This window comes from Coregonus clupeaformis, chromosome 16 (assembly GCF_020615455.1).
Source record: "Coregonus clupeaformis isolate EN_2021a chromosome 16, ASM2061545v1, whole genome shotgun sequence".
Lineage (NCBI taxonomy): Eukaryota > Metazoa > Chordata > Actinopteri > Salmoniformes > Salmonidae > Coregonus > Coregonus clupeaformis.
In genome coordinates, this window is record NC_059207.1 from 22,018,592 (window position 1) to 22,045,546 (window position 26,955).

Sequence of the window (26,955 nt, forward strand, 5' to 3'; positions counted from 1 at the left end):
TCTCCTCTATCCCTCCTCTCTCCTCACCAGGTTGAGCAAGTTCCTCAGCATCCCCAGTAAGAGGAAACCAGCCTCGGTGCAGACGCCGTGGATGGATCCCACTACGGTGCCGCTGGAGGCAGGGACCCCGAAGATAAAGGTCCAGATGGAGTCCAGGTCAAACTAAGACACAGAAAACAGAGACTGGGGTAACACTCAGTCACACCATACACCAGTATTATACTGTACTAATATTATATACAGTATTACAATACTATATTATACTACTAATACTATAATATACTAATACGACAGGACCACGTTTCTGTCAAAGGTATAATTATTGGTATAATTGTATTAAGAAACAAAAGAGGCCATGGATTGTTAGTTTTGGTGGGTGCTACGCCCCAACTGGGAAATAATCTAGCTAGGGGAAACACTGGCTGGATAGTATGATGGAAAATAGTTTTTTTAGTAGAATGATAACTAACATGTACATGGAGGCTGTCTGGCAGCTCTGTGACGGGCTGTTGCAGGAACAGAGCCATCAGCAGAAAGTAGAGCTCGGGGACGTTGGTGTGTTTCGGCAGCAGCGTCTGCAGAACAGGGAACCCTGGGAAATGGCAGGCGTCTCGGTTGATCTCCCGTAGGGTGGAGCGCCCGCCAGCGCTACGGCCCACGTTGAAGCCTGTGGAGGAGGCGACAGAAGAGGCTGAGGAATGGCCCAGAGAATAAATAAAAAAAATGGGTCCACAAAGACTAGACTAGTGCCTAACTGGTTATTTGGCACGACGCAACGCGGAGTACCTGGATACAGCCCTTAGCCGTGGTATATTGGCACCCCGAGGTGCCTTATTGCTATTATAAACTGGTTACCAACGTAATTAGAGCAGTAAAAATAAATGTTTTGTCATACCCGTGGTATACGGTCTGATATACCACGGCTGTCAGCCAATCAGCATTCAGGGCTCGAACCACCCAGTTTATAATAAAGTATTCTATTCTATTCAGGGAGACCTGTTCCAAGATGGCATCAAAACCACTAATACTTGAGATTAAAGGAAACTCAAAACCAATATTTGACGTTTATTTGACCAGGTTAGTCTCATTGAGATTAACAATCTATTATACAAGAGAGACCTGGCCAAAATAAAAAGCACACAGAGTTGAAGACACATTTACAACATAAAACACAAAGCACTACAGTTTAAAACACCAGTTTAAAACACCAGTTTAAAACACCAGTTTAAAACACCAGTTTAAAACACCAGTTTACAGCAAGATGGTTTGGGAAAGTGTGGTGCAACTAGGGCTCAAAACATTGACAGCTCGCAACTTCATTTCCGATCATAGTGTTTAACCTATGATTTGCATTGTTAAATAACGCCAATACTGTATGTGAGAACAATATATGTTGTGAAAGAATGTTGCATTTTGTCGATATAATAATATAATTGTTGTGGAAAAATGTTGGGAGCTCAAGTCAACTACAAAACCCACAATGCAATGCTCTCTCTCTCTCTGGACAGGCTGGCTGGTTAGCTAGCTAGCTAGAAAACGTAGCTACGCACAATAACACCAGAGACAATATCAAGCATGTGAAGTAGCTAGTTAGCTGTAAAAACGCACTGTCAATTTAGGAGTTACAATCGAACCACGCTTAACCTGGGAGAGATTGTGCGTCTTGCTCAAAACAGTGAGGTGAGTGAGGTTGCTATGGCAATGGAATGGCCCCGCCTGGTGCTACAAGTGGGGAGATGAGAGGAGAAGGATGTAGTTGAAGGAGGAAAGGATATTGATCTGACGGTGCACGGTGTACTTTGAGGACATTTGAACTATATATATATATATATACTTGGTCAAGACAATACAGACAGTATGCCCATACCATCTATTGGCTGATTTGGCGATCTGGAGTGCAGGTCGTTTTTATGAAACGTGATCGTTTTTATTTTTAGTGGGTAGATCAGCTTTAATATTGCAGATAAATTGCAGCTTCTATCAGTGTAATTGTCTGCATCATTTCCAATCCCCCAATATATTTTTTTCTGTAAATATACAGTACCAGTCAAAAGTTTGGACACACCTACTCATTCAAGGGTTTTTCTTTATTTTTTTTACTATTTTCTACATTGTAGAATAATAATGAAGACATCAAAACTATGAAATAACACATATGGAATCATGTAGTAACCAAAAAAGTATTAAACAAATCAAATATTTTATATTTGAGATTCTTCAAAGTAGCCACCCTTTGCCTTGATGACAGCTTTGCACACACTTGGCATTCTCTCAACCAGCTGCATGAGGTAGTCACCTTGAATTACTTTCAATTAACAGGTGTGCCTTGTTAAAAGTTAATTTGTGGAATTTATTTCCATGTTAATGCGTTTGAGCCAATCAGTTGTGTTGTGACAAGGTAGGGGTGGTATACAGAAGATAGCCCTGTTTGGTAAAAGACCAAGTCCATATTATGGCAAGAACAGCTCAAATAAGCAAAGAGAAACGACAGTCCATCATTACTTTAAGACATGAAGGTCAGTCAATCCTGAAAATGTCAAGAAGTTTCTTCAAGTGCAGTCGCAAAAACAATCAAGCGCTATGATGAAACTGGCTCTCATGAGGACCGCCACAGGAAAGGAAGACCCAGAGTTACCTCTGCTGCAGAGGATAAGTTCATTAAAGTTACCAGCCTCAGAAATTGCAGCCCAAATAAATGCTTCACAGAGTTCAAGTAACAGACACATCTCAACATCAACTGTTCAGAGGGGACTGTGTGAATCAGGCCTTCATGGTCGAATTGCTGCAAAGAAACCACTACTAAAGGACACCAATAAGAAGAGACTTGCTTGGGCCAAGAAACACGAGCAATGGACATTAGACCGGTGGAAATCTGTCCTTTGGTCTGATGAGTCCAAATCTCTACATGTGTGGTTCCCACCGTGAAGCATGGAGGAGGTGTGATGGTGTGGGGGTGCTTTGCTGGTGACACTGTCAGGGACTTATTTAGAATTCAAGGCACACTTAACCAGCATGGCTACCACAGCATTCTGCAGCGATACGCCATCCCATCTGGTTTGCGCTTAGTGGAACTATCAATTGAAAAAGTATTGCGTTTTGAATCCGGCGTCATTTTGTATATCAGTTCATAAACCATGTGCCATGGAATGGGTACATCGAAAATCTTAAATGAAACAACTGGTATACATTTTTATTTATCACAATTTTCTTTAGCCAATTTTGGTCTTTAATACAGAGCCGACCGACAAGTTCCTAACCTTCCCCCCCCCCCCTTCCACTTGCCTCCTCCATTTTTGCGGTAACGCTGCAATCAGTTGGTTGACATTTTGGAAAGAGCAAAGACATTTCCATATATCTGTGTTAACTGCCTGTGTGGAATAACAACACCAGTCCTATTTATGATATCATTTACAAAGATTATGAATATTTTATAACAGATTATACCGCTTTAAATATTTATTTTTTTACATTTCAATTTTTTTTATTTATCAATTAGGATATTTGAGTTTAACCATAATATTTGTTCTAATTTATATTCTCTCTTTTCTGGTGGATTCAACTGAAATTGCAACCAGCTTACTAATGCTTGTTTTAAAAATAGCAATATTTTTTAGATTATTTTATTTTAAAATAACCGAAAGTGACAGGTTGTAACCTGAATTAAGAGAAAAAGGCCATTCTAGAACACGGGGTGACACATTCTTACTAATCTGCTAGAGAACCAGTTCAGATTTAAGTATAGTTTTTTGTATGATTGAAGCCTTTAGTGAGAGGTCCAATGCTTTCAATATTAAATCATTTCTGCCCTCCGAATTCATATTCATTATATAAATAGGACCGTTTAATTTTCTCTGTCTTTCCAAATAAAGTGGAATATTTTTTACTCATATAATTACAAAAACAAGTCGTTAGGTGTAGGGCCATAAGTATATAGGTAAACTGGGATATGACAAATGAATTATTATGGATATTTCTTTCCAGTTATAGACAGGTGTTGTCCTTTCCATGGCAGCAAAATCGTATCTAATTTGGCTAACTTTCTATTTTAAAAAATGTATTGTAGTGAGATCATTTCTTTCTTTCGGGATATGAATACACAGTATGTCCACTTCACCGTTGGACCACTTTATTATTAAACTACACAGTAATGTAAAAGTTGTATTTTTTTCGAGATTCAATACCAAATATGGTACACTTATCATCATTCGGTTTTAATCCAGAGAGGTTAGAAAAATTATCTAGATCCTCTATGACGCTGTGCACAGATCCAAATTGCGGATTTAAAAGAAAACATGAATTGTCAGTGTACAATGACATGTTTGTTTTTAAGCCATGGATTTCTAGCACCTTGATATTATTGTTAGATATGCCGATAGTGGACAACCTTGTCTTACTCCTCTTGACAATTTAATATTTTCTGAAAAGTAGACATTATTTACTATTTTACACCTGGGGTTACTATACATAACTTTAACCCATTGTATAAGAGATTGTCCAAAATTTAAATAGTCCAGGCATTTATATATAAATTCCAGTCGCACTTTATCAAAGGCCTTTTCAAAGTCAGCTATGAATACCAGGTTTCCCAGATTTTTCATAGTGTTCTATTGTTTCCAGTACTTGCCTTATATTATCTCCAATGTATCGCCCATGTAAAAAACCTGTCTGATTAGGATGAATAATGTCCGACGATACCTTTTTAATTCTATGCGCTATGCATTTTGCTAGGATTTTGGCATCACAACACTGAAGTGTAAAGGGTTCTCCAGTTTTTTTAGGTGGACTGGATCTTTTATATTTCCCACCTGGGTCCTGTTTCAGTAATAGTGAAATCAGACCTTCTTGCGGAGTATCTGATAGTCTATCATTTATATAGGAGTGGTTAACACATGTTAATAACGGACCTAACGTATCTGAGTACATCGAAACATATTTGATATTCCTCAACTGGTATATGCCTGGAGTTTTCCCAGACTTGAAGGCTTTCATTGCATCTAGAAGTGCCTCCTCTGTAGTTAGGTCTTCACATAAGTCTTTCTGTATAGCTGTTAATTTGACACTATTAATGGGATTAAAATCCTTACAATTAACTTCTGTTAGTGGAAATGGAGGAGACTGATATGAAAACATACGGTTAAAGTACTTTGCTTCTTCTTTAAAAATTTCGTTTGGTGAATCATGGATGACTCCGTCCTTTGTAACAAGTATCTGTAAATTACTTTTGGTAGCATTTCTATGTTGAAGATTTAAAAATAATTTGGTGCATTTTTCCCATATTCCATTCAGTTCGGTTTATTTTTATAATATATTGCACTTGATGTTTCTTGAATAAGTTTCTCCATTTCTTTTTGTTTTTCCTCTAAGTTATTATGTGCCTCTATGTTAGAGTTTTTATTGCTATCTATATGTAATGTTAGTTCCTCTATTTCCTTTTTTAGGATGAACTCTTTTGACCTAAATTGTTTTGAAAAGAAAAAAAGTATTGAATTGCACGGCCTTTGAAGGCACATTTAAAAGTGTCCCATACAATAAGGGGATCTGCTGTTATGTCGGAAAAAGTCAGTTAGAAATCATTCTGTCTTGGTTAAAAACAAGTTGTCATCCAGTAGGCTTTGATTACATTTCCAATATCCTCGCCCTCCCTGATAATTCTGTAAGAGTAATGTGTATACCAATTATTTGATGGTCTGACTGCATTCTGTCCCCTATCAGCGCTCTTTTTTAACTTTTGGTACCAGCGAAAACGCCATAAGAAAGTAGTCAAGACGACTAGCTTGATTGATCCTCCGCCAGGTCAGGATATTAAACCTCCATGTAACCACTAGTTCCAATACATCCATAATATTCTTAATTTCCTGTCACGCTCTGGCTCCGGGACTGTGTTGTTTGAGCCAGGGTGTATTCATTTGGTTGTGTTGGGTTAGGGTGTGTTCATTTTTTGTTTTTGTTTTTGGTTTTGTTTCCGTGTTTGGTCAGTGACTCCCAATCGGAGGTAACGAGTGTCAGCTGTCGGCTCGTTATCTCTGATTGGGAGCCATATTTATACTGTGTGTTTTCACCTTGTGGTTGTGGGTTTTTGTTCCAAGTTCAGTCATTGTCACTGTGGACTTCACTATCGTCTTTTGTTTTGTATTGACGTGCTTTACTAATTAAAGTCATCATGTTCACTCAACGCGCTGCGTATTGGTCTGCTCCCTTTCAAGACGGTCGTGACAGAAAAACCCACCATAAAAGGACCAAGCAGCGTGTCAAGCGGCAACAGGATTTATGGACGCCTATCAAGGATTCATGGACATGGGAGGAGATACTGGATGGAAAGGGTCCTTGGGCACAACCGGGAGAATATCGCCGCCCTCGTGAAGAGCTGGAGGCAGCTAAAGCCGAGAGGAGGTGGTATGAGGAGGCAGCACGGAGTCGATGCTGGAAGCCCGTGGGTACTACCCAAAAATTTCTTGGGGGGGGGCTAAAAGGGAGTGTGGCGAAGTCAGGTAGGAGACCTGCGCCTACTCCCTGGACTGACCGTGGAGAGCGAGAGTACGGGCAGACACCGTGTTATGCAGTAGAGCGCATGGTGTCTCCTGTACGCAGGCATAGCCCGGTTCGGTACATTCCAGCTCCACGTATCGGCCGGGCTAGATTGAGCATTGAGCCGGATGTCATGAAGCCGGCCCAACGCATCAGGCCACCAGTGCGTCTCCTCGGGCCGGCTTACATGGCACCAGCCTTACGCATGGTGTCCCCGGGTTCGCCTACATAGCCCGGTGCGGGTTATTCCTCCTTCCCGTACTGGTCGGGCGACGGGGAGTATACAACCAGGTAAGGTTGGGCAGGCTCAGTGCTCAAGGGAGCCAGTACGCCTGCACGGTCCGGTATTTCCGGCGCCACCTCCCCGCTCCAGTCCAGTACCACCAGTGCCTACACCACGCACCAAGCCTCCTGTGTGTCCCCAGAGTCCTGTGCGTCCTGTTGCTGCTCCCCGCACTAGCCCTGAGATGCGTGTCCTCAGCCCTGGACCACCAGTTCCGGCACCACGCACTAGGCCTTATGTGCGTTCCCAGGGTCCAGCATGCCCTGTTGCTTCTCCCCGCACTAGCCCTGAGATGCGTGTCCTCAGCCCGGTACCTCCAGTTCCGGCACCACGCACCAGGCCTACGGTGCGCCTCCGACGGCCAGAGTCTGCCGTCTGCCCAACGGGCCTGAACTGCCCGTCTGCCCAACGGGCGCCTGAACTGCCCGTCTGCCCAACGGCGCCTGAACTGCCCGTCTGCCCAACGGGCGCTTGAACTGCCCGTCTGCCCAACGGCGCCTGAACTGCCTGTCTGCCCAACGCCGTCTGAACTGTCCGTCTGCCAAGCGCTGCATAAGCCGCCCGTCTGCCATGAGCCTTCAGAGCCGTCCCGCCAGACCGGAGCCGCTAGAGCCTTCCGCCAGACAGGATCAGCCAGAGCCTTCCGCCAGACAGGATCAGCCAGAGCCTTCCGCCAGACAGGAGCCGCTAGAGCCTTCCCGCCAGACAGGATCAGCCAGAGCCTTCCGCCAGACAGGATCAGCCAGAGCCTTCCGCTCAGACAGGATCAGCCAGAGCCTTTCGCCAGACAGGATCAGCCAGAGCCTTCCGCCAGACAGGATCAGCCAGAACCTTCTGCCAGACAGGATCAGCCAGAGCCTTCAGCCAGCCATGAGCAGCCAGATCCATCGGCCAGCCATGAGCAGCCAGATCCGTCGGCCAGCCGCGAGCAGCCAGATCCGTCGGCCAGCCATGAGCAGCCAGATCCGTCGGCCAGCCATGAGCAGCCAGATCCGTCGGCCAGCCACGAGCAGCCAGATCCGTCGGCCAGCCATGAGCAGCCAGATCCGTCGGCCAGCCATGAGCAGCCAGATCCGTCGGCCAGCCATGAGCAGCCAGATCCGTCGGCCAGCCATGAGCAGCCAGATCCGTCGGCCAGCCATGAGCAGCCAGATCCGTCAGCCAGCCATGAGCAGCCAGATCCGTCAGCCAGCCATGAGCAGCCAGATCCTTCAGCCTGCCATGAGCCGTCCAGCCAGGATCCGCCAGAGCCGTCCAGCCAGGATCCGCCAGAGCCAGCCAGCCAGGATCCGCCATTGAGTCCGGTGCTGTCCCTTAGCCCGGTGCTGCCCCTTAGTCTGGTGCTGCCCCTTAGTCCGGTGCTGCCCCTTAGTCCGGTGCTGCCCCTTAGTCCGGTGCTGCCTCTTAGTCCGGTGCTGCCCCTTAATCCGGTGGGGGTCAGTTGGAGGAGGCTACGAAAGCGGGTAGTGACTATGGTGGGGTGGGGACCACGACCAGAGCCGGAACCACCGCCGAAGAGGTATGCCCGCCCAGCCCTCCCTTGTTTAGCCCGTATTGAGGCGCGGTCGCAGTCCGCGCCTTTAGGGGGGGGTACTGTCACGCTCTGGCTCCGGGACTGTGTTGTTTGAGCCAGGGTGTATTCATTTGGTTGTGTTGGGTTAGGGTGTGTTCATTTGTTGTGTTTGGTTTTGGTTTTGTTTCCGTGTTTGGTCAGTGACTCCCAATCGGAGGTAACGAGTGTCAGCTGTCGGCTCGTTATCTCTGATTGGGAGCCATATTTATACTGTGTGTTTTCACCTTGTGGTTGTGGGTTTTTGTTCCAAGTTCAGTCATTGTCACTGTGGACTTCACTATCGTCTTTTGTTTTGTATTGACGTGCTTTACTAATTAAAGTCATCATGTTCACTCAACGCGCTGCGTATTGGTCTGCTCCCTTTCAAGACGGTCGTGACATTTCCTTAAGTGCAGGGTGATAGTTTGTAGTGTGATTTCCTTTACAGTCCATTGAGGTACTTAAAACCGCATTATAATCTCCCACCATAATAATTGAATCACGTATTGCCTGTAAACTCGATACATTTGTATATATATTTTCAAAGAAGCATGGATCATATAGATTAAAAAGAGACAAATCTGTTTATGGTCCCAATAGCATATTTCAAAGGATCCACCTTCCTTGCGGATCTGTTTGAACTGATTGTTCATATCATCACTCCTTTTGAGTTTCTTTGCCCATGGGAGAAGTATATCCCCCCACTTTTCCCACCATATTCAGTTCTACATCCATAAGTAACTGATCTATTGTAGCATATTGTTATGTGTTTAACCTCTATACAGGTCGACTCACCCAGCACGGTACCGATCTTATTGGTGAGGACAGAGTCAGTGTGGTCCAACCATCCTCCTCCGGTCAGCCCATCTTTAAACCTGGTCAGTATGGGCTGGTTACTGAGCAGAACCACCAGGATCCACAAAGCTGCTGTCACACTGCTGGAGTGGACGTGCTCTTCCATGAACATTAACAGCCAGTCAAAACCCAGGGTACACACCAACTCCTCACATGCCCTGTTGGGGGTGGAGGGGTTAAACACACAACGCAGTCAGACACCCATATAAACATCAAACAGCCAGTCGAAACCCAGACAGACAGACAAGTGAGACATACATACTGTGCGTTGACGATGCACTTCTCCTTGGTGGTGAACAGCAGTTTGAGGAGGATGTCCAGCTGTCTGTTCCTCAACAGGATCAGGTTGGCCGACAGAAGACCCCCAAAGTCATCATCATTACCTGGAACACAAGGTAAGTAATACAATTTTTTTTAAATAAATACAAAATCAACAGAACTGTGACTTAAGCCCAGTTCAGATACAAACAGTCGAGACGAGATAGAACTAGCTAGTTTTAGAATGTTGTATGTCATGACTTGCCCTCATGGGTTGAGGATCAAACAGGCCGGCTAGGCTAAGGTTTGAACACCCCCTTTTCTTGGGGGGGGGGGGGGTCCAGTTTTATGACCGGTCGTAAATACTGTGTAGACTTTCTCTTCCTTGCCATGAAGTATTGGGAGAAAGGACCCCTTTGTTAACAAAGGAAGTCTTCCCGCCAAGACTCCAACATCCAAAAGTGGATAATGAAACAATATTCCTACTTAATAATAATAATAATAATAATAATAATAATAATAATATGCCATTTAGCAGACGCTTTTATCCAAAGCGACTTACAGTCATGCGTGCATACATTTTTTTTGTGTATGGGTGGTCCCGGGGATCGAACCCACTACCTTGGCGTTATAAGCGCCGTGCTCTAACAGCTGAGCTACAGAGGACCACTACTTAAAAGAATGTGGGAAATGGTTGGTGGGGACTTAAAGAACAATCATGTCAAATTCGTTACTATGTTGTGATGTCATTAAAGACGGCGGAACAACATAACTGTATCTCTGGGGGGCTACACTTCCCAGTTATGAGGTTTGCATCTACAGTGAGGGAAAAAAGTATTTTGATCCCCTGCTGATTTTGTACGTTTGCCCACTGACAAAGACATGATCAGTCTATAATTTTAATGGTAGGTTTATTTGAACAGTGAGAGACAGAATAACAACAACAAAATCCAGAACGCCGCATGTCAAAATGTTATCAATTGATTTGCATTTTAATGAGGGAAATAAGTATTTGACCCCTCTGCAAAACATGACTTAGTACTTGGTGGCAAAACCCTTGTTGGTCAGACGTTTCTTGTAGTTGGCCACCAGGTTTGCACACATCTCAGGAGGGATTTTGTCCCACTCCTCTTTGCAGATCTTCTCCAAGTCATTAAGGTTTCGAGGCTGATGTTTGGCAACTCGAACCTTCAGCTCCCTCCACAGATTTTCTATGGGATTAAATCTTTCTGATTGAGAGGGGGTCAAATACTTATTTCCTTCATTACATACATTTTTGACATGCATTTTTCTGGATTTCTTTGTTGTTATTCTGTCTCTCACTGTTCAAATAAACCTACCATTAAAATGATAGACTGATCTTTTCTTTGTCAGTGGGCAAACATACAAAGTCAGCAGGGGATCAAATACTTTTTTCGCTCACTGTATTTGTTGTATAAAACGAATGATTAAGTATAATAATACTTTTGTGAAGATAACAACGTGATTTTAGCATTCTAGATGAGATGATTGTTTTCCATAGTGATTTGTTCTCAGTCAGTGGCCACTCCCAGATGAGCACAAACATGATGGAATGCCCCATTTTACCCCGAGTGCATAAAAAGCCTCGTGACGAAATTCACCTCAGACCAGCAGACGTGTGAAGCGTGAGCTAAACGTTGTAAAATGGTTGAATTTCTACAAGACCAGAAAGACCAGAAAACGTGAGACGTTAGTCCACACGTTTGAAATGGAGAAACTCTGAAACTCTCAACCTCTACACGAGGTGAAGAAGGAGACAATGTACTAGACCTTATCATCTCAGTCTGCAGCTGGCATGTATAGTCGTCTAGAGAACTTTCACTCAAGATACGAGATGGAGGACAATCCCTCTCAGACAACCGCTGGTACATCTGAAGTATCCATTCTAACCAGCACTACGACCAAAAACTCTACCAAGGACATTGAGATCTCTGGTGGGCAAACCAGAGTCCTATATCATCAACGCAACTATCGAAGACAGCAACACGTAAATACATGTTGCATTTCTAATCCGAATGAGCGATTATTAGGGTGCATAAGTATTATGATTACTGTGAGCGTAGTTTCCAAAGTAACCACGATAGTTTGAATCTCTGTCTCTCCTTTCCATTCTGACCCCTCCACTACCCAAGCATTCATGCTATTGTTAGTACAGTCCACTAGGGACCTGTTTTAAATTGTATGACGTTAGTAATCAATAACCTATGTGTGTTTGTATTGTGTTATTCCCACGGGGGGCCGGTATGAAAATGTATGCACTCACTAACTGTAAGTCGCTCTGGATAAGAGCGTCTGCTAAATGACTAAAATGTTTTTCAAAAAAAGTTATTATTTTGTTAGTTGGTAAATAATTAATTAAGCCAATTGGTGTATTGCTGATTCATCAATAAGGTTAGGGTTCTTGCAGGTTCAAGGATTATGCGACGTTCAGAATGAGACTGATAAGAGGTAATTATTTAATAAGTGACTGTTATCGATATATAACATACAGTGAGGGAAAAAAGTATTTGATCCCCTGCTGATTTTGTACGTTTGCCCACTGACAAAGAAATGATCAGTCTATAATTTTAATGGTAGGTTTATTTGAACAGTGAGAGACAGAATAACAAAAAAAAAATCCAGAAAAATGCATGTCCAAAATGTTATAAATAGTTATGCATTTTAATGAGGGAAATAAGTATTTGACCCCCTCTCAATCAGAAAGATTTATGGCTCTCAGGTGTCTTTTATACAGGTAATGAGCTGAGATTAGGAGCACACTCTTAAAGGGAGTGCTTCTAATCTCAGATTGTTACCTGTATAAAAGACACCTGTCCACAGAAGCAATCAATCAATCAGATTCCAAACTCTCCACCATGGCCAAGACCAAAGAGCTCTCCAAGGATGTCAGGGACAAGATTGTAGACCTACACAAGGCTGGCATGGGCTACAAGACCATCGCCAAGCAGCTTGGTGAGAAGGTGACAACAGTTGGTGTGATTATTCGCAAATGGAAGAAACACAAAAGAACTGTCAATCTCCCTCGGCCTGGGGCTCCATGCAAGATCTCACCGTGTGGAGTTGCAATGATCATGAGTACGGTGAGGAATCAGCCCAGAACTACACGGGAGGATCTTGTCAATGATCTCAAGGCAGCTGGGACCATAGTCACCAAGAAAACAATTGGTAACGCACTACGCCGTGAAGGACTGAAATCCTGCAGCCCCCGCAAGGTCCACCTGCTCAAGAAAGCACATATACAGGGCCGTCTGAAGTTTGCCAATGAACATCTGAATGATTCAGAGGAGAACTGGGTGAAAGTGTTGTGGTCAGATGAGACCAAAATCGAGCTCTTTGGCATCAACTCAACTCGCTGTGTTTGGAGGAGGAGGAATGCTGCCTATGACCCCAAGAACACCATCCCCACCGTCAAACATGGAGGTGGGAACATTATGCTTTGGGAGTGTTTTTCTGCTAAGGGGACAGGACAACTTCACTGCATCAAAGGGACAATGGACGGGGCCATGTACCGTCAAATCTTGGGTGAGAACCTCCTTCCCTCAGCCAGGGCATTGAAAATGGGTTGTGGGTGGGTATTCCAGCATGACAATGACCCAAAACACACGGCCAAGGCAACAAAGGAGTGGCTCAAGAAGAAGCACATTAAGGTCCTGAAGTGGCCTAGCCAGTCTTCAGACCTTAATCCCATAGAAAATCTGTGGAGGGAGCTGAAGGTTCGAGTTGCCAAACGTCAGCCTCGAAACCTTAATGACTTGGAGAAGATCTGCAAAGAGGAGTGGGATAAAATCCCTCCTGAGATGTGTGCAAACCTGGTGGCCAACTACAAGAATCGTCTGACCTCTGTGATTGCCAACAAGGGTTTTGCCACCAAGTACTAAGTCATGTTTTGCAGAAGGGTCAAATACTTATTTCCCTCATTAAAATGCAAATCAATTTATAACATTTTTGACATGCGTTTTTCTGTATTTGTGTTGTTGTTATTCTATCTCTCACTGTTCAAATAAACCTACCATTAAAATTATAGACTGATCATGTCTTTGTCAGTGGGCAAACGTACAAAATTAGCAGGGGATCAAATACTTTTTTCCCTCACTGTATATCTTCTAAGAGTTTAATTCAGGAGATGGTAACTCATTAAACATCTTCTTCTGTGGTGCCCCAAATTCCTAATTAGTTAACTGTTACATGATTAATTTAATCGAGTGACAATTAAACATAGATAGGTGATTCGATAAATAACAGTCATACATTAAAGTAAGTCATGTCATGAACAATAGCTGACTAAAGACAGGGCATTCAGATCTAGAAGATGAGACGGTCAGTAGAGACCGTTACCGTTTAACGCTGCCTCTCTGAAACAAGATGAGACGTGCAGTAGAGACAGTTACCGTTTAACGCTGCCTCTCTGAAACAAAGTTGCCACTTGTTGTAGCAAACGAGTTTCATGAAATATATGCACCAGCAACAGGATACACTGTGACTTGTCAGATAAATATCAGCCAAGCTAGGCTAGCTATGTGCAGCAAAATCGCTAGTTAGCCGCTTGACTGAACACAGAACGTCAGTGCACCGTTCTCTGATTGGATAAATGGATCTGTCTCGTGGTAAGACGTTAGCTAAAGATTTGACCAGTTGAATCTTGGAAACTCTAGACGACGACATGAGACGTTCTAAAACTAGACCGTTCAGATCAAACAAACTGTGTTCTAAAACTCCTTAAGACGGTCGTGTCTCATCAAAAGCCTTGTTCACATTGGCAGTTTGAAGTGACTCAAATCCATTTTTTTTTTTTTGCATTTCCAAATTTTTTATTTTTCCTGCAGTCTGAACAGCCAAAAAGCACATGGAATCGGATATTTCAAGCCACATTTCAAACCACCTTCGTAAGTGATATAAATCTGATTCCTGGCCATAAGAATTGTGTGTTTGAACGGTCAAATCTGATTTATTTGCCCTCAAATGGTTTTTAGACTGTTATTTGGCATATCTTGTTGCTTGCTAGCTACTCTGTTGACAGTTTGACAAGAACATGTGGTAGCCAACTAGCTTCTAAATTGTTTACGAACACATTAGTGAATGTGCTAGAAAGCTAAACAGCTACCAAGCTAGCTAGTTGACCGCTGTGGCTAGCCAAAAATGACATGTTTTGAAAGTTGGATCATCTTATCCTTTGAGGCTTTAAAAAAAAGTGTTCTTACACTATGATTTTGAACATCCAAAGCAACTGGGAAACGCCCATGCCAGGCATTGTTGTCACCTTAGCTTGCTACATAACTTCTGATTGACAGGAAGCACGAGCACCAATCAGCAAACACCACTGCGTACACACCTGTCGTTACCTTGACAACTCGCTTAGCCATGTCAGCAAATGACTGTTGTCCGAACAAACACAAATCCCATTCAGTGACTTGTAACTTGCTGTCTGGACAGTCAGTGTTCCAAAACGGATTTGAAAAACAACAGTGATTTGAGCGTTATGGCCTGCAGGGTAAACAAGGCGTTATGCATCTCAGCTGAGCTTCAGTCTGCATGTGTGTTTTACCTCCATCCAGCTTCTCCTCGTTGTCGATCTCCATCACCACAAACTTCTCACACACAGCAAAGGTTGGCAGAGTGGACGAGACGAACTGGCCAAACCTATGAAAGAGAAAGATGTGTCAGTCACAACCAAGTCAGATGTGAGAACTACAAGGGTAGGAAGCAGAGGTCTTTCCAGCAGGTGGTAGGGGTTGGTGAAGGTGTGTGTGGACTGTGCATACCGTAGCAGGTGGTAGGGGTTGGTGAAGGTGTGTGTGGACTGTACATACCGTAGCAGGTGGTAGGGGTTGGTGAAGGTGTGTGGACTGTACATACCGTAGCAGGTGGTAGGGGTTGGTGAAGGTGTGTGTGGACTGTACATACCGTAGCAGGTGGTAGGGGTCGGTGAAGGTGTGTGTGGACTGTGCATACCGTAGCAGGTGGTAGGGGTTGGTGAAGGTGTGTGTGGACTGTGCATACTGTAGCAGGTGGTAGGGGGTTGGTGAAGGTGTGTGTGGACTGTACATACCGTAGCAGGTGGTAGGGGTTGGTGAAGGTGTGTGTGGACTGTACATACCGTAGCAGGTGGTAGGGGTTGGTGAAGGTGTGTGTGGACTGTACATACCGTAGCAGGTGGTAGGGGTTGGTGAAGGTGTGTGTGGACTGTGCATACCGTAGCAGGTGGTAGGGGTTGGTGAAGGTGTGTGTGGACTGTACATACCGTAGCAGGTGGTAGGGGTCGGTGAAGGTGTGTGTGGACTGTGCATACCGTAGCAGGTGGTAGGGGTTGGTGAAGGTGTGTGTGGACTGTGCATACCGTAGCAGGTGGTAGGGGTTGGTGAAGGTGTGTGTGGACTGTACATACCGTGAGCAGGTGGTAGGGGTTGGTGAAGGTGTGTGTGGACTGTACATACCGTAGCAGGTGGTAGGGGTTGGTGAAGGTGTGTGTGGACTGTACATACCGTAGCAGGTGGTAGGGGTTGGTGAAGGTGTGTGTGGACTGTGCATACCGTAGCAGGTGGTAGGGGTTGGTGAAGGTGTGTGTGGACTGTACATACCGTAGCAGGTGGTAGGGGTTGGTGAAGGTGTGTGTGGACTGTACATACCGTAGCAGGTGGTAGGGGTTGGTGAAGGTGTGTGTGGACTGTACATACCGTAGCAGGTGGTAGGGGTCGGTGAAGGTTGTGTGGACTGTACATACCGTAGCAGGTGGTAGGGGTCGGTGAAGGTGTGTGTGGACTGTGCATACCGTAGCAGGTGGTAGGGGTTGGTGAAGGTGTGTGGACTGTACATACCGTAGCAGGTGGTAGGGGTTGGTGAAGGTGTGTGTGGACTGTACATACCGTAGCAGGTGGTAGGGGTTGGTGAAGGTGTGTGTGGACTGTACATACCGTAGCAGGTGGTAGGGGTTGGTGAAGGTGTGTGTGGACTGTACATACCGTAGCAGGTGGTAGGGGTTGGTGAAGCCCTGCAGCAGTAGACTCAGTCCGTTACTGATAGCCGAGACGGTGGGCTGAGACAGAGACGTGTCTCTCAGAGTCAACAGTAGCTTGGGGATCAGCTGGAACTCACGTAACAATTTAGCGTTGTTCGCTGCCTCGCTGTAGAGAAGGAGAGGAGTTTGTAGATAGCAACGATCAACATACCAGCCTTGCCTTGAAAAATACCTTACAGATGCACAGATCCCCATGGCTTCGTTGTTCATAAACCCCAGGGGGATACACGTTTTAAAGATTATAGTGTCACTTTTATATAAACAAATATGACAAAACTTTACAACTAAGCAAGCGGCAGGTAGCTTAGTGGTTAAGAGCGTTGTGCCAGTAACCGAAAGGTCGCTTGTTCTAATCCCCGAGCCGACTAGGTGAAAAATCTGTCGATGTGCCCTTGAGCAAGGCACTTAACCCTAATTGCTCCTGTAAGTCGCTCTGGATAAGAGTCACGTCAACACCGTTATTCTGATCTTGTGGATTTCACAAAATACATAACAATACATAACCCTACCTGCAACCTTTAAACAAAGTAGGTAGCACTTATTATGTGTTTCACAATAGGGTACAGTGCAATATATTAGCCTACATTTAACCAAATATGTAGGCTAGGCCTACTGCTACGAATAAGATTCAGTGAGGGAACATATAGATTTGCATGGTGCTAAATGACTAAAATGTAAAATGAGATTATGGACACGTCCACACGCTGCTCTTGTTCAGTTCTAACCTGGAGATAAGGGGCTTATTATGGCGTCATTATTATGCCAAAACATCACTGCTAAGCGCGTAATTGAGGTCTCCATATCAGCACGCAGGAGTTAATCATCCCTCACCTGGACTCAGTGAGGAGCTCTATAAAGTGTTCAAACAGGGACAGGTGTAGCTCGTAGGGCGCGTGGAGCCAAACCTGGAGGAGGCAGACAGAACATAAAAAAAAAAACATACCACACTAGAAAACCAACAACATTATTCTGGCTCCAGGGACCACCATGTTTGGCTCAAACTGGATCAGTTGCCCAGAGGCCATTTTGGCTCAAACTGAAGCTAGTTGCCCTTTGGCCCATCGGTCTAAGCCTAACCTCTAAGTCACAGAGCAGGTCCTGGAAGGCGGTGGAGTTGGGGATGATGGAGGTGTCATGGCCGCTGTCTACTGTTCCCACCAGGGAGAAGGTCAGGTGGAGGATGTGGCTGTTCAGTAGGTGACGTTTCTTCTTCAACAGCATGGCTAAGAGCTAGAGACAGGAAACAGGCACAGACATTACTGGCTAAGAGCTAGAGACAGGAAACAGGCACAGACATTACTGGCTAAGAGCTAGAGACAGGAAACAGGCACAGACATTACTGGCTAAGAGCTAGAGACAGGAAACAGGCACAGACATTACTGGCTAAGAGCTAGAGACAGGAAACAGGCACAGACATTACTGGCTAAGAGCTAGAGACAGGAAACAGGCACAGACATTACTGGCTAAGAGCTAGAGACAGGAAACAGGCACAGGCATTACTGGCTAAGAGCTAGAGACAGGAAACAGGCACAGACATTACTGGCTAAGAGCTAGAGACAGGAAACAGGCACAGACATTACTGGCTAAGAGCTAGAGACAGAAACAGGCACAGACATTACTGGCTAAGAGCTAGAGACAGGAAACAGGCACAGACATTACTGGCTAAGAGCTAGAGACAGGAAACAGGCACAGACATTACTGGCTAAGAGCTAGAGACAGGAAACAGGCACAGACATTACTGGCTAAGAGCTAGAGACAGGAAACAGGCACAGACATTACTGGCTAAGAGCTAGAGACAGGAAACAGGCACAGACATTACTGGCTAAGAGCTAGAGACAGGAAACAGGCACAGACATTACTGGCTAAGAGCTAGAGACAGGAAACAGGCACAGACATTACTGGCTAAGAGCTAGAGACAGGAAACAGGCACAGACATTACTGGCTAAGAGCTAGAGACAGGAAACAGGCACAGACATTACTGGCTAAGAGCTAGAGACAGGAAACAGGCACAGACATTACTGGCTAAGAGCTAGAGACAGGAAACAGGCACAGACATTACTGGCTAAGAGCTAGAGACAGGAAACAGGCACAGACATTACTGGCTAAGAGCTAGAGACAGGAAACAGGCACAGACATTACTGGCTAAGAGCTAGAGACAGGAAACAGGCACAGACATTACTGGCTAAGAGCTAGAGACAGGAAACAGGCACAGACATTACTGGCTAAGAGCTAGAGACAGGAAACAGGCACAGACATTACTGGCTAAGAGCTAGAGACAGGAACAAGACACAGACATTACTGGCTAAGAGCTAGAGACAGGAAACAGGCACAGGCATTACTGGCTAAGAGCTAGAGACAGGAAACAGGCACAGACATTACTGGCTAAGAGCTAGAGACAGGAAACAGGCACAGACATTACTGGCTAAGAGCTAGAGACAGGAAACAGGCACAGACATTACTGGCTAAGAGCTAGAGACAGGAAACAGGCACAGACATTACTGGCTAAGAGCTAGAGACAGGAAACAGGCACAGACATTACTGGCTAAGAGCTAGAGACAGGAAACAGGCACAGACATTACTGGCTAAGAGCTAGAGACAGGAAACAGGCACAGACATTACTGGCTAAGAGCTAGAGACAGGAAACAGGCACAGACATTACTGGCTAAGAGCTAGAGACAGGAAACAGGTTCAGACATTACTGGCTAAGAGCTAGAGACAGGAAACAGGCACAGACATTACTGGCTAAGAGCTAGAGACAGGAAACAGGCACAGACATTACTGGCTAAGAGCTAGAGACAGGAAACAGGCACAGACATTACTGGCTAAGAGCTAGAGACAGGAAACAGGCACAGACATTACTGGCTAAGAGCTAGAGACAGGAAACAGGCACAGACATTACTGGCTAAGAGCTAGAGACAGGAAACAGGCACAGACATTACTGGCTAAGAGCTAGAGACAGGAAACAGGCACAGACATTACTGGCTAAGAGCTAGAGACAGGAAACAGGCACAGACATTACTGGCTAAGAGCTAGAGACAGGAAACAGGCACAGGCATTACTGGCTAAGAGCTAGAGACAGGAAACAGGCACAGACATTACTGGCTAAGAGCTAGAGACAGGAAACAGGCACAGACATTACTGGCTAAGAGCTAGAGACAGGAAACAGGCACAGACATTACTGGCTAAGAGCTAGAGACAGGAAACAGGCACAGGCATTACTGGCTAAGAGCTAGAGACAGGAAACAGGCACAGACATTACTGGCTAAGAGCTAGAGACAGGAAACAGGCACAGACATTACTGGCTAAGAGCTAGAGACAGGAAACAGGCACAGACATTACTGGCTAAGAGCTAGAGACAGGAAACAGGCACAGACATTACTGGCTAAGAGCTAGAGACAGGAAACAGGCACAGACATTACTGGCTAAGAGCTAGAGACAGGAAACAGGCACAGACATTACTGGCTAAGAGCTAGAGACAGGAAACAGGCACAGACATTACTGGCTAAGAGCTAGAGACAGGAAACAGGCACAGACATTACTGGCTAAGAGCTAGAGACAGGAAACAGGCACAGACATTACTGGCTAAGAGCTAGAGACAGGAAACAGGCACAGACATTACTGGCTAAGAGCTAGAGACAGGAAACAGGCACAGACATTACTGGCTAAGAGCTAGAGACAGGAAACAGGCACAGACATTACTGGCTAAGAGCTAGAGACAGGAAACAGGCACAGACATTACTGTTATATTACTGTTATTCTACTGTTATTCTACTGTTATTCTACTGTTATATTACTGTTATATTACTGTTATATTACTGTTATTCTACTGTTATATTACTGTTATTCTACTGTTATTCTACTGTTATATTACTGTTATATTACTGTTATTCTACTGTTATTCTACTGTTATATTACTGTTATTCTACTGTTATTCTACTGCTATATTACTGTTATTCTACTGTTATTCTACTGTTATTCTACTGTTATTCTACTGTTATATTACTGTTATATTTTAACTACAACAGAGAACACTTCTTCAATAGCCTGGCCAGCAGCTACAAACACAACACATACTACAGTTTACTGATATACACCGTCCCTTACTCATCAACAAGTCTCAGATTCGGATTACTTGCGCTTGTTGAGATTGCTCCCAAATGCATACAATTGTTCTTAACCCCATAATATTTTAATTGAGGAGGTTTGATCATAAACATTATTGTTGCAATCCACAGGTAACATCTGGCCTACAAAAAAATGTGGGGAGGCTGTAGACTATAACAGAGTGCATTGTGGGTAGTGACGTCGTACCTGGTAGCCTTTGATGCGTTCCATCTCCTTACTGGCCAGAGGGTTGCTCTTGACAACGCACACCAGCACCTTGACGGCCGCGTAGAGACCCTCAACATCCTGTGCCATGGCAACTAGGCCCAAGATGGCCGCTGCCCCGCCCACATACTGCAGGTTGGTTGCCACGGGCTTGGGGACGAACGCACGTACACCTAGAAGAGAGTGGGGGGGCAAGGGTTACTTTAATCTCCTCTATTGTGGAATGTTTGTATATGCCCAGTCTCTGTGTAATGTTTGTATATGCCCAGTCTCTGTGTTATGTTGCTGCAACCGAGTTGCCCTTCAGGAACAATACAGATATATACAGGCATAATCTGTAAGACTGCTGTTTCAATGGTCAATTCAAATGACGCCCACCCCAGTTGATTGTTGAAGAGCGTGCACCTGTATGTAATAACACCATGCAGTATTAGTCCTGTGGAAGACTCCCTGCCTTTTCACTGTACATGGTGCTTCGTCACTCTCCTACACCTGCTCACACAGACATAAGCACTTTATCCAAGCATCACTTACCCAGGTAACCAATGACCGCTGCTCCAATGGTGCGAGCTGGACCATTGAGGTGACCGGCGGCGTTGTGGATCAGCTTGACCGGAGTGGCGTTCTCATGGGAAGACACAGCCAACTGAGGAGAGGGGAGAGGAAAGGAGGTGAAAGAGGGGAGAAGAGAGGGAGGAGGGGAGAGGGGAGGAGGGGAAAGGGAAGGAGAGAAAGAGGGGAGAAGAGAGGGAGGAGGGGAGAGGAGAGGAGAGGAGAGGAGAGGAGAGGGAGGAGAGGGAGGAGAGGGAGGAGAGGAGAGGGAGGAGAGGGAGGAGAGGAGAGGAGAGGAGAGGGAGGAGAGGGAGGAGAGGGAGGAGGGGAGAGGGAGGAGAGGGAGGAGAGGAGAGGGAGGAGAGGGAGGAGAGGAGAGGGAAGGAGAGAAAGAGGGGAGAAGAGAGGGAGGAGAGGAGAAAATAACTGGTCAGAATCCATCTTCAAGCCAAGATATTGTACTGTAGCAGGACTGCTGAAGTACTGCCTCTGCTCTCTACAGAGATGACCTATAGTACGCTCATCAGACAGGGAGACAGGCTATGGGCTTCACAGGTGGGGTGGAGATAACATTGTGTTCCAGGTGGGGTGGAGATAACATAGTGTTCCAGGTGGGGTGGAGATAACATTGTGTTCCAGGTGGGGTGGAGATAACATAGTGTTCCAGGTGGGGTGGAGATAACATTGTGTTCCAGGTGGGGTGGAGATAACATAGTGCTCCAGGTGGGGTGGAGATAACATAGTGCTCCAGGTGGGGTGGAGATAACATAGTGTTCCAGGTGGGGTGGAGATAACATTGTGCTCCAGGTGGGGTGGAGATAACATAGTGCTCCAGGTGGGGTGGAGATAACATAGTGTTCCAGGTGGGGTGGAGATAACATTGTGTTCCAGGTGGGGTGGAGATAACATTGTGCTCCAGGTGGGGTGGAGATAACATAGTGTTCCAGGTGGGGTGGAGATAACATAGTGCTCCAGGTGGGGTGGAGATAACATAGTGCTCCAGGTGGGGTGGAGATAACATAGTGTTCCAGGTGGGGTGGAGATAACATAGTGCTCCAGGTGGGGGTGGAGATAACATAGTGCTCCAGGTGGGGTGGAGATAACATAGTGCTCCAGGTGGGGTGGAGATAACATAGTGTTCCAGGTGGGGTGGAGATAACATTGTGCTCCAGGTGGGGTGGAGATAACATAGTGCTCCAGGTGGGGTGGAGATAACATAGTGTTCCAGGTGGGGTGGAGATAACATTGTGTTCCAGGTGGGGTGGAGATAACATAGTGTTCCAGGTGGGGTGGAGATAACATTGTGTTCCAGGTGGGGTGGAGATAACATTGTGCTCCAGGTGGGGTGGAGATAACATTGTGTTCCAGGTGGGGTGGAGATAACATAGTGTTCCAGGTGGGGTGGAGATAACATTGTGTTCCAGGTGGGGTGGAGATAACATTGTGCTCCAGGTGGGGTGGAGATAACATTGTGTTCCAGGTGGGGTGGAGATAACATTGTGTTCCAGGTGGGGTGGAGATAACATTGTGTTCCAGGTGGGGTGGAGATAACATTGTGTTCCAGGTGGGGTGGAGATAACATTGTGTTCCAGGTGGGGTGGAGATAACATTGTGTTCCAGGTGGGGTGGAGATAACATTGTGTTCCAGGTGGGGTGGAGATAACATTGTGTTCCAGGTGGGGTGGAGATAACATTGTGTTCCAGGTGGGGTGGAGATAACATTGTGTTCCAGGTGGGGTGGAGATAACATAGTGTTCCAGGTGGGGTGGAGATAACATAGTGTTCCAGGTGGGGTGGAGATAACATAGTGTTCCAGGTGGGGTGGAGATACCATAGTACTCCAGGTGGGGTGGAGATAACATTGTGTTCCAGGTGGGGTGGAGATAACATTGTGTTCCAAGTGAGGTGGAGATAACATTGTGTTCCAAGTGAGGTGGAGATAACGTATTCCAGCTACAGTAGTTTCCCACAGCCAGTGTGTATTGGCGTAATATGCTTCTGTGCACATTGACTGATTAATTCATTGTTTGATTATTCAATGTTTATTGTCCTTCAAGAGGAAATTAAACAGGAAACAAATGAAAGTCAGCCGTCAGACATAAAGAAATACATGCACGTGTGGGCGATGCTAACCTGTTTAGCGATGGCCTTGCCGTCCAGTTTGTTGTAGACCTTGCGTATCTTGGCCACGGTGAGGGCAGAGACAGAGAGGGCGTACAGGCTGAAGGATACCTTCTCCTCTGGGACCAGGGATACTGGACATGGAGGCTCTCCAGTCTTAGAGTCTTTACCTGGGGGAGAGATGGTCTGTGATGTCACAAATTGGTAACCAATGAGGAGGCGTGGAATTGTGTGTGTGCATGTGTGTGTGTGTGTATGTGTGTGTGTGAGTGTGTGTGAGTGTGTGTGTGTGTGTGTGTGTGTGTGTGTGTGTGTGTGTGTGTGTGTGTGTGTGCGTGCGTGCGTGCGTGCGTGTGTGTGTATGTGTGTGTGTGTGTGTGTGTGTGTGTGTGCTCTCTCCTCTCTACTAACAAGGCAGGTACACAGCTTGGAAGCTGCCTGTGTAGTTGGGTCCCAGCTCGTAAACCGTTGCCACGCTGGCTGCAGGAAGCCCCTCCTCCAGGAAGTGTGTGGGACCCAGGCGCCACACCAGATTGGACAGCTGTCTCTGGGCAGGGGGAGTGCCTATGTAGCTGTACACGGTGCTGACCACAGGGGGGTTGCTGCTGCTACCACCCGGAGAAGTATGGATGTAGTGAAGCTGGAGGAGAGAGGAGAGGAGAGGAGGAGGAGGGAGGAGAGGGGAGGGGAGGGGGAAGAGGGTAGGAGAGGGAGGAGAGGGGAGGGGGGAGAGGGGAGGGAGGGGGGAAGAGGGAGAGGGTAGGAGAGGGAACAGGGAGAGGGGGAGGAGAGGGGAGGGGGAGGAGAGGGGGAAGAGGGAGAGGAGGAGAGAGGGAACAGGGAGAAAGGAGGAGGGGGAGGAGAGGGAGGAGGGGAGAGGGGAGGAGAGGGGGGAGGAGGGAACAGGGAGAGGGGAGGAGAGGGGAGGGGGAGGAGAGGGGAGGAGAGGGAGGAGGGGAGAGGGGAGGAGAGGGGGGAGGAGGGAACAGGGAGAGGGGAGGAGAGGAGAGGAGGGGGAGGGAACAGGGAGGAGGGAGGAGTAGGGGTATAGAGAGAGAGTACTATTTTGTAGCATTTCTGACAATGCTAACATCTTTTCAGCCGAATCTCTGATTTCTAAACCGGTCCAGTAACTCGGTTGCTGCGCAACAGTATCAGCTAGCTAGTAGAAGGCTAGCAGATGTAGCTAGCTAGCTAACACCAGTTAGATGAGAAGCAAAAGGTAGCTAGCTAGTAGAAGGCTAGCAGATGTAGCTAGCTAGCTAACACCAGTTAGATGAGAAGCAAAAGGTAGCTAGCTAGCTAGGTAGGTATACTTTTCTACGGAAGGCATTTCATATGGCTGAAGTCATCTGTGTAAACTGCTGTCCTGGACACTTGCGTGTAATGAGAGCACAAAGAAATAAGCTAGCAAACATCCTTGGTAATTATTATAGCTAGCCAGTTAGATACACCAAGCCAAGTGCTACCACACCTGATTCTACTACTCAGCTGTTCATCAAGACCTCAGCTGTTCATCAAGACCTCAGCTGTTCATCAAGACCTCAGCTCTTCATCAAGACCTCAGCTCTTCATCAAGACCTCAGCTCTTCATCAAGACCTCAGCCCTTCATCAAGACCTCAGCTGTTCATCAAGACCTTCATCTAATCACCTCCGTCTCTTCATCTAATCACCTCCGTCTCTTCATCTAATCACCTCCGTCTCTTCATCTAATCACCTCCGTCTCTTCATCTAACCACCTCCGTCTCTTCATCTAAACACCTCCGTCTCTTCATCTAACCACCTCCGTCTCTTCATCTAACCACCTCCGTCTCTTCATCTAACCACCTCCGTCTCTTCATCTAATCACCTCCGTCTCTTCATCTAACCACCTCCGTCTCTTCATCTAATCACCTCCGTCTCTTCATCTAATCACCTCCGTCTCTTCATCTAATCACCTCCGTCTATTCATCTAACCACCTCCGTCTCTTCATCTAACCACCTCCGTCTCTTCATCTAACCACCTCTGACCCTAAAAGCAACAAAGGTGTGTGTGCCGTTCTTGAGCATGCCTTTACTCATCCCTAACACACACACACACACACGCACACGCACATACACTACCTTTGTGGTTTGGACTAGTTGTCCGTCGATGTATAGCGTGGCCATGCTGTTCTTCAACATGCCTTTACTCATTACTAACAGCAGGTGGTGCCACTGTCCCTCTCCGATCAGCTCTCCACAGCGGAACCTGGCGCAGCACGGCAGAACCTCAAAGAACGAGGACTCCTCGCTGAAATCATCCACTGTGGAGGGGAGGGGGGGGGATACAGATGTCATCATAATGTTGTAAAAAATGTTTGATATGGGTTTGAAGTGTGTTTAGGTTATGTTGGTACGAGGGTTAGAGAGAGAAGAGCCCTCACTGAAGTCATCCATTGTGGATGGAGATGGAGGGGAGATGTAGGAATGTTATCAAAAATGTTGTATAATGTTTCAGCTGGGTTTAAAGTGTGTTTGGTTTATGGGGGTTGTATAATGTTTCAGCTGGGTTTAAAGTGTGTTTGGTTTATAGGGGTTGGGTATCTGCGATTCAGAGGGAAATAGGATGTTTTCCACATCAGGGGGAGGAAGACAAATAGTGTACAAACAAAACTTTTTTAAAATGCTGTGTTAGTGTTCTGAGGATTGGGGTTGTGGTAGGGCTGGATGCTTTGCAGAGACCAGAGCAGCATGTTTTTAACTCCCTTATTTAGTTAGAGGAGAGATAATTATGTAGAGATGCTAATCTGGGGAATAGAAGGGATTCCAGAAGTCGTCATCTTTACTAGATTATTCATCCGGTTTACAAACATCTAACCAGGTTAAAGAGGAACAATGTTTGGGTTAGGGCGTTTACCGTAGCTCTGCAGCAGTCCCTCCTTGGTAGAGACCGTAAGGGACCGGTCCTTAGCAGACAGAACCACGGCCAGACAAACGTAGTGTTGCTCAGAGGACGTGGCCCGTCGGACCACCGTCAGCAGACGGACAGGGTGGGAGTGGGGGGCAGAGCTGAACCGTTCCACACAGAACCACGTAGAGTAACTCAGCCCCGACGGAGGGGGGAATAGACGCTCTCCTACAAGGGGGGGGGATTGGTTAGAGACACTTCATACATGAGGATGAGAGGAGAGAGGGAGTGGGGGAGAGGAGAGAGGGAGTGGGGGAGAGGGAGTTGGGGAGAGGAGAGAGGGAGTGGGGGAGAGGAGAGAGGGAGTTGGGGAGAGGAGAGAGGGAGTTGGGGAGAAGAGAGAGGGAGTTGGGGAGAGGAGGGAGGGAGTGGGGGAGAGGAGAGAGGGAGTTGGGGAGAGGAGAGAGGGAGTTGGAGAGAGGAGAGAGGGAGTTGGAGAGAGGAGAGAGGGAGTTGGGGAGAGGAGAGAGGGAGTTGGAGAGAGGAGAGAGGGAGTTGGGGAGAGGAGAGAGGGAGT

General features: G+C 46.2%; 1 protein-coding gene across 1 annotated transcript in view; it reads right to left on the minus strand.

Moving 5' to 3' along the window:
- Positions 1 to 26,955, minus strand: part of LOC121584483 (WD repeat and FYVE domain-containing protein 3-like) — a 267,617-nt gene that overhangs the window by 71,300 nt on the left and 169,362 nt on the right. The window contains exons 22-35 of the mRNA XM_045225961.1: positions 26,388 to 26,606; positions 25,613 to 25,794; positions 23,920 to 24,148; positions 23,521 to 23,678; positions 21,370 to 21,481; positions 20,818 to 21,008; positions 17,584 to 17,736; positions 17,338 to 17,411; positions 16,451 to 16,612; positions 15,037 to 15,131; positions 9,478 to 9,598; positions 9,156 to 9,373; positions 471 to 667; positions 28 to 162 (exon numbers count right to left, since the gene is read on the minus strand). Of these exons, the coding sequence (XP_045081896.1) occupies positions 28 to 162; positions 471 to 667; positions 9,156 to 9,373; positions 9,478 to 9,598; positions 15,037 to 15,131; positions 16,451 to 16,612; positions 17,338 to 17,411; positions 17,584 to 17,736; positions 20,818 to 21,008; positions 21,370 to 21,481; positions 23,521 to 23,678; positions 23,920 to 24,148; positions 25,613 to 25,794; positions 26,388 to 26,606 (2,246 nt within the window). The remainder of the gene's footprint in view (positions 1 to 27; positions 163 to 470; positions 668 to 9,155; positions 9,374 to 9,477; positions 9,599 to 15,036; positions 15,132 to 16,450; positions 16,613 to 17,337; positions 17,412 to 17,583; positions 17,737 to 20,817; positions 21,009 to 21,369; positions 21,482 to 23,520; positions 23,679 to 23,919; positions 24,149 to 25,612; positions 25,795 to 26,387; positions 26,607 to 26,955) is intronic.